Consider the following 11,342-nt stretch of genomic DNA (forward strand, 5'->3'; position numbering starts at 1 on the left):
TTCAGAAGATGTGTAATAGCACCCCCGAGTGTATAACAGTGAAAACACGAAAAGCCGTAAAAACTCGTCTTTGGCGGGGAAGCGTTTTCTTGTAAAAGACGAGATAACTCGTCAATGGCAGGGAAAGAGTTAAAAACAGTCACTTATAAAGGTCCATTTTAGTTCGGATAATGCCTTAAAAGGTATTCTATGTAGGCAGCAGACAGTTCCCTAGGCTCTGCGGTAGAGCAATAGACAAGTTCCTTACATTACTGACAGTAGCAACCTGAAAATGAGACTTTCAATGAAGTAAATGTACTGTGTTTTATTTTGTCTTTTTAATACTGTTCTAGTATTAATGATGCACTCTACCTCCACGGTACACGGCTTCGGAACCAACAGTGCCTGTTCCACTGCGGATGTTCAGGAATTGCTCCCCAACCTGCTTAAGTACGGCATGATCCACACCTACACAATAGCATAAAGTACAAATGACTGACTTAATATCCTTTTTTGGGCCATATTAAATCTTCTCCTTTAATAAGGCAACAATTTCATTACATACCAAGACCAACAAGGGCCATTCTTGCACTTGTGAAGTTGTTCTGAACAAAGGTGTGCATCTGCGTAAAAAAACATAATACAGAGAGCATTAAAATGTAACTTTTTTTATTTGCAAGGTGATATATTTGTGCAGGACTGTTACTTACATGTGTGCTTTACATGTAGTAACTTGGTGCATTACTATTCTACAGCTCTTTTACAACCATGTGAAACCTTAAAGATGAGTGTCCATGTGTTATACAATTCAGACTTATTCAGTTATGATTGATCTTTGTTTGGTTAATGTTCATGAAGTTACAAATAAAAGGATAAAATCCGATGAAGTTACTTTTAAAGGGGTCATGAACTAAGAAACCAAAATTCCCTTGATTTGTCACATAGAGGTCACTGTACTATAAAAACATCCTGTAAGCTTCAGAACTCAAAACTTTGTCATTAGCTTATACTGAAGGCAGTCTGCCAAAACGACAGCTTTTGGAATGTTCTACTATATGATGTAATAGTGCGGATAAGCACCGCCTTCGCAGAAGAAGATCGCCATCCCTGCTGTTTAGATTCACACATGTAGTGTTTACGAGAGAGGCGAACGTGCAGGTCTATGCAGAAACCAAACGATAAAGATGGGTCTGAAGACAAGACGCTGTGCTGTGCCAAGTCTTAGCATTGCCTTCCTTCTGATCCCAACGTTAGGAAAGTGTGAATGAACTTTATTTTTAATGAAGATCCAGACTGCGTCAATAAGAACTCGGTACTTTGTTCACTTCATTGTACTGCGGATTCGTTTACAGACAAGGCACAATTCGACATGGGATTTTCAAAACGATTGAAACTAAAAGATGATGCTGTGCTGACTATATTGGATCCGACAGTCGTTTCGCAACATACAAATGTGAGCAACGTTAACGGTTTTCATTATGAGATCACTATTGCTTTGTCTCTTCTTACAGATCAGGGGCCCGTTCTTCATACATCGCTTATTACATCCGAGATGAAATGTCACATCCAAGATGATATCATCACGCTAATCAGGATCTGGCTAATTCGGTTCTTCGAACGCGCACCTGTTGTTGATGATTAGTATGGCTGGGTTGAGTTATCCGAGATAATTGCACGTTCATGGTTGGTTTAAAAGGGGCTCTGTATCGATGCTCGAAACCACGATCAGCAATGCAGCGATTGGCTGGCGGCAAGACAGCAACTTAATGACATCATATAATAAAAAAAGACACCTGACGAAAAACTTGACACATTTTTGGACTTCTATAAGGAAACAGCCAAGCGAACAAAACTACATAAATGTCATAATAGATAAATGAAATGTGCAGTTTTTATTTTATTTAAATTTTTTACACGATTCCCAATTATTCGCGATTTCTAATATTTGTACAGGCTTTACATTTTTATTTCGATGTAGTAATTAGCAATTCATTTAATTTTATATTTGAACAGATTTGTTACGTGACCATTAATTAAAGTTTCTTAAGGGTCAAGGTCATGTTATCTGCATCTCCTGCGCTCCACCAAGCCACTCCCATAATATCTGTCATAACTCAAATTAATGCACGACTCTACATTATCTGTATAGCATGTGTGTAAGACTCGAATACAAGTATGAAGTAATAATTTTATGATGAATAAATCTTTCAGTGAGTAAAACTGGCTGTGTCTGTAGTATTAAAGTCTACACAACATTATTATATTATCTTTAAATTCATTTTTAAATGATTATTATTTTTAAATTATTGTCCCTGGATTATTAGGGTACTCTTGTAATAAAGTAGCGGTGGTAGAGGACAGATTTTAAGTATCAATTCTGCTTAAAAAGATGCAATCTAATCCTGTTTACATGAAATAAGCCTGCTCCCAAGCAGGTTTAAGCTTAAGGACCTGTTGCTACGACAGCAACTCCGGGATGAGCTTCGAAGAACCAAACAATCCAAGATCATGCCAAATCATCAACAATCAAATCCAGCTAACTGAGTTAGCGACGTATGAAGAACGGGCCCCAGATCGTTTGATATGTATTGAGTTATTTATTTTTAAAACCTAAATCACAGCGGCGTCCATCTATGAGGAATGAATGTACACTGTAAGCCAATCATTGAAGTGGGCGTTTACTTCCAAGTCTACAATCTGCCACACCTATTCAAATAGAGCGTTCTGATGAGGGGGGTTAAAAACAGGGCAGAAAATAGCTAAATTATGATATTTTTTATGTAAAAATCTTGATAACATTATAAGTGGACCGCAGAGAACAGTACAAAATAAAAACCAGTTCATGGCCCTTTTAATTTCTTCAAAATATGAAAATCAAAATAATTTATTTATTCAATTTCCAGCGGAAACTATATCACGATATTTATTGTTACTATGATATGAAATGACGCATAATTTGGACAAGACTCAAATGCTACAAAAAAGATTCAAATGAATTTGTACAACAATACAGAAAACATTAATGAGCCATATCCATTTGTTTTCCCTCCAAAACGTTGCCTTACCTGTTCTGTGGTGATTTGGCCGAGCATGTAGTCTGGACAGTATAAGGAATTGGACAGGGCATTCTTATAAGCTGCAGCATGCAAAATCTCAATGACACCTGAGGCACAAACAAACAGATGAAGAATGGAAACAGAAATCAGAGACATTATGACCGCTAACCAACCTCCGTCAATCATATGACAAAATTCCTGTATTAACAAACAGTTATTTATCAAAATGAACCCTCTGGGGCCAAACGTGTGATACTTGGCAGTCAAAACAGACCAAGACCAAAAAAAAGCGTGACGTCGTTATTTTTAATGAAATGAATGTTATATTTTGTATCAAAATGTTGATATTTACCTCTAACTTATGCACTAATTATTTCTATATAAAATAAATAAAATATGAGAAAAATAATATAATATTTATAATAACATTTTTTATAATATAGTAGTAGTATATTTTTATTTAATGCCATGTCAGCATCTTAGGCTATTTTCATGGCAAAAACTATTTAAAAAATACAAGTATAACAAATACAATAAAAACCAGCAAACAAACAAACACAAGTTATATTACACAAGATTTTTTACATTAACATATGATAAAATATTTTTTAAAATTCTGGCATAATTATACTAAATAACTCTTTAAGTGAGTATAATATCTATAATAACAGTTTCAATTAATACGGTGTTTGATTCATATTTAAATATTTATTTATTTTTAGGTTTTATAGACATTAAGACATTTTTGAAGATTATTTAATTAAGGCCGACTTGTAGAATGTACCCAAAAAGAGTGTAGTTTTCTATTTTTCTATTCACGTCCACAATTTTTTGTATGTTCATACAGCAAGTGACCTAAAAGTCAAGTTTTGTACCATTCTAATGAGGCAAAACAATGAATTTAAATACAAAACGCAAAAGCTTTCAGTCTTAAATGACTGCCAGAGGGTTTAAACACTGCATACCAATCTGAGGAGTCTGCTTGGCAAGTTCCTTATCCAGTTTCACCCTGGCAGTGAGGTCTGACACTTCCCATGGCCGAAACTCCGGCGCAGTGGTCACATTGATCAGATACTCCATAACAGTGTCACTGCGAGAACACAGACAGACAGACAACATATTTGTTTCCAGTAGAAGAAAAGATCATACAGACAAACTAATGTGTTCTACTCACATATGATCTCTCAGACAGTCTACAGTGTATGCCATGGTTTCCCTGGAACTTGACACACTGCATGTAAAAATATAATATAAACATTTACTCACATAACATAACAGATTTGTGTATAATAATGCACCATATATATATTAAGCCAGTGGTTCTTAACGGGTGGGTTGCAAATCAAAAGTGGGTGGCAGATCTGTTGTGGTTTTGAGCAGTCAAAAAAAGTCAAATAAGCTAAAGGTAAACCTGGGTCCTGATGCGAAGCCAGCTGAAAACCACTCTATTATGTCACATACCATACATATTATAGATAACAGATTAGGGCTGTCAAAATGGCTGAAAAACTAAATTCGAATTTTGTACTTAAATATTATCAATATTCTAATTTAAAAGGCATAATTTCTGGTGGGGGGGGGGGATTTTGGCTTCTCTCCTGAGGCCACATCGCAGAAAATATTATGCACATTTCTTCAAAGCATAATAAAATAACACAACTATCTTTGAAAAAAGTGCATAATGTTTATAAACCTTATATAATTAAAGTTGCTTAAACAATTAGAAACAAAACAGAATCATGCATGTATGTATAGTTTAATACAAAGGACCGAAAACCAATCACAAAGAGTACTTTCTTCATTTAAAAACTTGAGATGCAGTGGGATGGGGAAAAACCGCCATAAAGTCTTTTAACTTTACATGGCTTTCTAAACATGCAGCTCTTTTGTGTGAGACGCGAGTGCAACGGTGATAGACGTCCCTCTAGAAAATGTGACATATGCGTTCTGTGTGAACGGCTTGGTTTCGGTTTTGACGTAAACAGCATTTTCTCCGCATTGATGTTCTTTTTTTCCCACAATATTTTGAATGAAGAATGCAGCAGCGCTGCGGGTTCAACTGGATAGGCTAACAAAAGCATTAAAATGCAATGACACTTACATCGTCATCGCATCTCGTGCGCCACTGATAAAGCTGCCTGACGCACACCTAAAATTCAAATGCAACGTTTTTGCATTCGAATGTGGATTTTTATTTGAAATTCGACGAATATTGACAATCAGTAAAAATTGACAGCCCTATAACAGATGTTTAGAAGAAGCTGTTCAGTGACAACGATAAACTGACCTCAAGCTTCCCCCTACAGCCTCAACACCGCGGCAGATCTTGAAGGCAGACGCTCCCTTGGTTGTCTGGAATCAGAAGTATAGAGAAGTGAATGCTGCACAAAAGCAGTACAGCGGTCAAACACAGAGTCATGATGGATATATACCAGACTGGCAGCCAGACGAAGCAAGTGTGAGACACCGAGGTTGTCGATCGTCTCATATCGACTTCCAGCCCTGACGAGCACACCAATCCGAGAAGCAGGAGAATAGTTTTCCAAGGAAGCAATCACTAACCCGCTAGGCAATTTAGTCACCTGGAAGAGACCAAAAAAAAAAAGATTGAATGTAATTACACCCTCCAATTTGTACTGGTTACGTATATCATTGTTTTGTTATTTTCAAGTGACTAATGATATACTGCATCGATACAATGCATAAAAAAAACTTTTTAAACGATATATTTTTATATATTTATAAGATATACTAGCAGACTTGTTTGACCAAAATTTATTATATATTGTATGATTTGATTTGTTTTATTGTTCTGTATAAATGTATTCTTTTAACAGCTGGAGTATCTCATTTTGTTGTGGAAGTCCCAATTGGGATAAAGGATTTGCAATTTTCCAAGTTAATTTAATCAACCAAAAACAATTAAATGTTTGTTATATTCTGGTGCATTTGTGAGTTTATAAGAATGCAATCAGTTGTGTGAAAACCAGTTGGCACATAATATTGTAATATTTATACATTGATTGCAGGCCACTGAATTTGATGATGACATTTTAATCGTATCAAAGCATGTTTTGCAGATATCAGCATTTTAATTCAAAGTTCCTCTATAACACACAATTAATATTAATTTGTCTAAATATCAAGTAAATACCTAAATAAGCAACCATACTATTTGTATTTAGATTTTAATAATGCATTTAAAAAAACATTTCAGGTTTGAACCCATTCACATTTGATAATATACAAAACAGTTGGGCTGTTCCTAGAAAAATCTGTTGTTATTTATAATGAAAAAAATAATGGTTGTAATACCACTTAAAGAGATTTATTCAGTTTATAATTATTTCACAATTTCACTTAAAGGGGTCATATGATGTTGCTAAAAAGAACATTATTTTGTGTAATGAAATGTGTTTATGCGATTTAAGGAAAAAAAAAAACATATTATTTTCCACATACTGTACATTATTGTTTCTCCTCTATGCCCCGCCTTTTTGAAACACGTCGATTTTTACAAAGCTCATCGGTCTGAAAAGCTAGGTGTGCTCTGATTGGCCAGCTATCCAGTGCGTTGTGATTGGCCGAATTCCTCAAGCGTGTGACGGAAATGTTACACCCCTTACCATACTATGATGCCCTGTCAGGCCAGAGCGACGAGACAAAACCAGTAAAACCCATTATAAATGAGGCATTTGTTGCATCCAGTGGGGACATGATTACGGATTATAATGACTCATACTGTCTTTTTACGCGTTGCGATGCATCGCACGGCGGGCTTGGAGTGAGCGGCGGTGGGCGGGCTTGAGAACGGCGCGGCCGGCGGATTTGACGAAGGAGCATCCGGCGAGCTTGCGGCAACCACATGTGACGACCCCGGGCTGGACTCCGCTTTGTCCAAGGTGAAAGCCGATCCGGCGATCCACAGCGCAAAGTTGATGTATTTCCTCAGCGACCAGCACGGATCAGCTCCAGGCATGACGAAGTGGATATCGTCTTCTTTTGGAAGGCCAAACAAAGTAGTTTCGCTTTCACAACGAAACACACAGCGCCTTCACGACATGGAGGTGGTGGCAACAACAATACTACAGTGAGAATAAAAGTTACGCCTTCTTTCTTTGCGTGAACATTTGGGCGGTGTTATGCAAATCTTCCCACATCGTGACGTAGACATGTGGGGGCGTGTTAGAATGAGCCGTTTTAGGTAGGCGTGGCTGACTCTTAACTTTTATAAAGAATATCTCTTTGGATTTGAGACTTTAGTCTTTGCAACTTTACAGATCTTCTTTATGAATCAAGAGCTTGTAACACTCCAAAGAGAAAGGAAAAATTTAAATCGCCTCATATGACCCCTTTAACATTCTAATAAACATTCTGTGGTGATTCATAACGAAAACTGCCTTGACAGTATTTAACAGTTTAATAAAATATATTTGTTAAGAAAATAAAGAAATTAGTTCAGATGAATTGTATGTATCATGGAATATATAAGCATATTTGGTTCAAATAAACAAAGCAATAATTTAAACGATCACAAATCTTGCATCAGACTAATGAAAACCCTCCTCCTGTCATTGCAGTAAAAATTTTAATTCACCATCCTGTGGGACGTGGTGAAGTTAAACGGAAATTGTAATTCATAAACAGTCCCTAATATGAGAGCAGAAACCCTCCCCCGCACCCGCACATACATAAATATCCTGGTACATGTGAGGGGCACCTGCCGAGACCTTGACGCCTGGCAAAAGGCACAGTCAAGGGCTGGTCCCTTTGAGTGGCTCCCTCTGTGGAGAGAGAGACAAATCATCATCTACTGACCTGCACTTCCTGCGGCAGAAACTTTACTGGCTCCACGGCTGCCGCAACATCCACCTTATGGGCAGCCTGGGCTGCATAAAGCCTCCTCTGAAAATCAGAAAAGACATAACGCCTCTGAAGAAAAAGTGTCCAAAAGAGCAGCATAAAGAGAGGAAGAGCGAGGCATGGGACGCTACTAAATTATAATCCTACATTTGACACAAACAAAAGAGTAAATGAGAGAGCCACAGACCCTTCTTTTCATATGCGTGTAGGTTGAAGCCATCATGACACCAAAAATACGTTATAAAACATTCAAAGCTGTACAAAGTCATGGTTTCATTGCATAAAAAGCTAAAAATTAATTTAGAAAAAACAAAAGAAATGGATCACACACAGATATTCCAACATGGACACTGTTCAGTGGTGAAAACCAGGAACTCTAACTTATTAATGAAATAATGATTTTGCATTTGCAGTTTTGCACATATATACCTTAAATGTCCTACACTGCATAAAAATATTTGGATGTTCTATTTTATTTTTTCTAATATTTTCTGGTTTTTTATGTACTTGTTTATGCTCTTTTCTTAGTTTTGTTTTGAATTTATGTTCAAATACTAAATATATTTTTCTATGATCTTTATACCCATGTTAAATCTATTCCGTTAAAAGCATTTCACTACACGTTGTACTGAGTATGATTATGAGTGTGACTAATAAAATTGGTAACTTCATTGAATATTTGTCTAAAAATATGACTATTACAGTCATTTTAGCATAAATTAAACCTGTTTAATATCAAGTTTATGAACTTTTCACAGGTAGTGTAGTTGCAGGTCATCAAAAAAAGCTATAAACCCAAAAAGGGCTACAAGATTTAATGCACTGCATGACAACTAATACAAGGATAAATATTCAGTAATATAATAATCAGTAAACATTTCTCTCTACCCCATATTGTGCTGAATACACCAAATTCTGTCATTCTTCCTGCTCTACAACTTCCAACCTGAAAGTGCTGTCAAATCACCATGATGGTTAACTAGCAAACATTTTATACAAATTATATATACTTTAAGGGAACAGTCAAAAGAGACAAGTTAGAAGTTTCAAACTGGGGTCCAGCTGAGTGCTAGGGTCCATGGAAATGTTTCGAGAAAAAACTGCATAAACATTTTAAATAAATAAAAAATTACATTAAAATAAGGGGGGAAAAATAAATGAGTAAATAAATGTAAAAAACATTCAACTAAGAGTACTATAATAAGTATGAAAAACTTAATGTAACTTAATTGAAACTAAATATTTCCCAAATAATATTTGGACATACAGGTGCATCTCAAAAAATTAGAATATCGTGTTATATTTTTATAATATTTTTTTTGTAACTTATTTCAAAAAGTGAAACATTCATATAGATTCATGTAAAGTAAAACATTTCAAAAGTTCTTTTGTTTTAATTTTGATGATTAGAGCTTACGGCTCATGAAAGTCAAAAATCCAGTATCTCAAAATATTAGAATATTTCCTAAGATCAATCAAAAAAAGGATTTGCAAAACAGAAAAGTTCAAGTTCTTTAAAGTATTTTAATTTATGCACTCAATACTTGGTCGGGGCTCCTTTAGCACAAACTCCAGCATCAGTGAGGTGTGGCATGAAGCGATCAGCCTGTGGCACTGCTGAGGCACTATTGAGCCTTCAGCTCATCTGGATTGTTGGATCGACCGTTTTTCATCTTTCTCTTGAGAATATCCCATATGAGGTTCAGGTCAGGCATGTTGGCTGGCCAATCAAGCACAGTAATTTCATGGTCAGCAAACCCCTTGGAAGTGGTTTTGGCACTGTGGGCTGCTAAAGTCCTGCTGGAAAAGGAAATCAGCATCTCCATTAGGCTTGTCAGCAGATGGAAGCATAAAGTGCTCCAAACTCTCCAGGTAGATGGCTGGCTGCATTGACTTTAGACTTGATAAAACACAATGGACCAACACCAGCAGGTTCCATATGGGGTTCAGGTCAGGCATGTTGGCTGGCCAATCAAGCACAGTAATATCATGGTCAGCAAACCCCTTGGAAGTGGTTTTGGCACTGTGGGCAGGTGCTAAAGTCCTGCTGGAAAAGGAAATCAGCATCTCCATTAAGCTTGTCAGCAGATGGAAGCATAAAGTGCTCCAAACTCTCCAGGTAGATGGCTGGCTGCATTGACTTTAGACTTGATAAAACACAATGGACCAACACCAGCAGACGTCACAGCACCCCAAATCATCACTGACTTCGGAAACTTCACACTGGACTTCAAGCAGCTTGGATTCTGTGCCTCTCCAGCCTTCCTCCAGACCTTGATTATCCAAATTAAATGCAAAATTTACTTTTATCTGAAAAGAGGACTTTGGACCACTGAGCAACAGTCCAGTTCTTTTTCTCCTTAGCCCAGGTAAGACGCCGTTTCGGTTTTAGAAGTGGCTTGGTAGCCCTTTTCCTGAAAACGTCTGAGCGTGGTGACTCTTGTGGCGCTTTTCCACTGCATGGTACGGCACGGTATGGTTCACTTTTGAGGGGTTTTCCACTGGGTACAGTACCTGGTACCTGGTACTTTTTTCAGTACCACCTCGGTTGGAGTTCCAAGCGAACCGTACGGTTACCAAAACGTGATGTGTAAACTCTGCTGATCACGGATTGGCCGGAGAGAATCGTCACTACCTGCGTCACTGAACTTGCGACACAAACACAAAAGAAGCGCTAGATTTAAATCAGCACAGCCAGCGAAGGATCGAACGCAACTGTTTTGAACGAGCGCACCTTTTTTTAACAACCAAAAAGTGGCTGTTCCCCCTGTTGACGAAGTACAGACGTTCCTCTCGTTGATAGCAGAGGAGCGGATCCAGCGAGAGCTTGATGGGATGACGCGGAATGAAAAAGTTTTTTAGGAGTCGCGGCAGTAGAGTACCATACTGAGCCGTACCGAGCCGAGTCGTACCACGCAGTGGAAAAGCGCCATTGATGTGGTGGACTCCAGCTTCAGTCCACTCCTTGTGAAGCTCTCCCAAGTGTTTGAATCGGCTTTGCTTGACAGTATGCTCAAGCTTACGGTCATCCCTGTTGCTTGTGCACCTTTTCCTACCCAATTTCTTCCAGTCAACTTTGCATTTAATATGCTTTGATACAGCACTCAGTGAACAGCCACCCCTTTCAGTAATGACCTTCTGTGACTTTCACTCTTTGTGGAGGGTGTCAATGATTGTCTTCTGGGCCATTGCCAAGTCCGCAGTCTTCCCCATTATTGTGGTTTCAAAGAACAAGAGATACCCGGAATTTATACTGTAGGGATGGTCATTTAATGAAACTCAAATGTAAATATTCTAATATTTTGAGATACTGGATTTTTGACTTTCATGAGCTGTAAGCTCTAATCATCAAAATTAAAACAAAACAAAAAAAACTACAACTTTGAAACGTTTTACTTTACATGTAATGAATCTAGAATATATGAAAGTTTCACTTTTTGAAAT

At 37.4% G+C, this 11,342-nt stretch overlaps 1 protein-coding gene across 3 annotated transcripts in view; it reads right to left on the minus strand.

Moving 5' to 3' along the window:
- Positions 1-11,342, minus strand: part of LOC107569185 (cytochrome b-c1 complex subunit 2, mitochondrial-like) — a 16,987-nt gene that overhangs the window by 4,109 nt on the left and 1,536 nt on the right. For 2 of the 3 annotated variants that reach the window (XM_016255195.1, XM_016255194.1), the window contains exons 2-9: positions 7,854-7,940; positions 5,468-5,617; positions 5,323-5,387; positions 4,210-4,266; positions 4,001-4,125; positions 3,045-3,142; positions 545-602; positions 352-447 (exon numbers count right to left, since the gene is read on the minus strand). In XM_016255195.1, coding sequence (XP_016110681.1) covers positions 352-447; positions 545-602; positions 3,045-3,142; positions 4,001-4,125; positions 4,210-4,266; positions 5,323-5,387; positions 5,468-5,617; positions 7,854-7,940 — 736 coding nt within the window. Of the gene's footprint in view, positions 1-351; positions 448-544; positions 603-3,044; positions 3,143-4,000; positions 4,126-4,209; positions 4,267-5,322; positions 5,388-5,467; positions 5,618-7,726; positions 7,808-7,853; positions 7,941-11,342 lie in introns of those variants that run through there. The other variant, XM_016255196.1, reaches the window with a different exon arrangement.

Source organism: Sinocyclocheilus grahami, unplaced genomic scaffold (assembly GCF_001515645.1).
Source record: "Sinocyclocheilus grahami isolate Dianchi unplaced genomic scaffold, SAMN03320097.WGS_v1.1 scaffold1321.1, whole genome shotgun sequence".
In the NCBI taxonomy this organism is placed as follows: domain Eukaryota; kingdom Metazoa; phylum Chordata; class Actinopteri; order Cypriniformes; family Cyprinidae; genus Sinocyclocheilus; species Sinocyclocheilus grahami.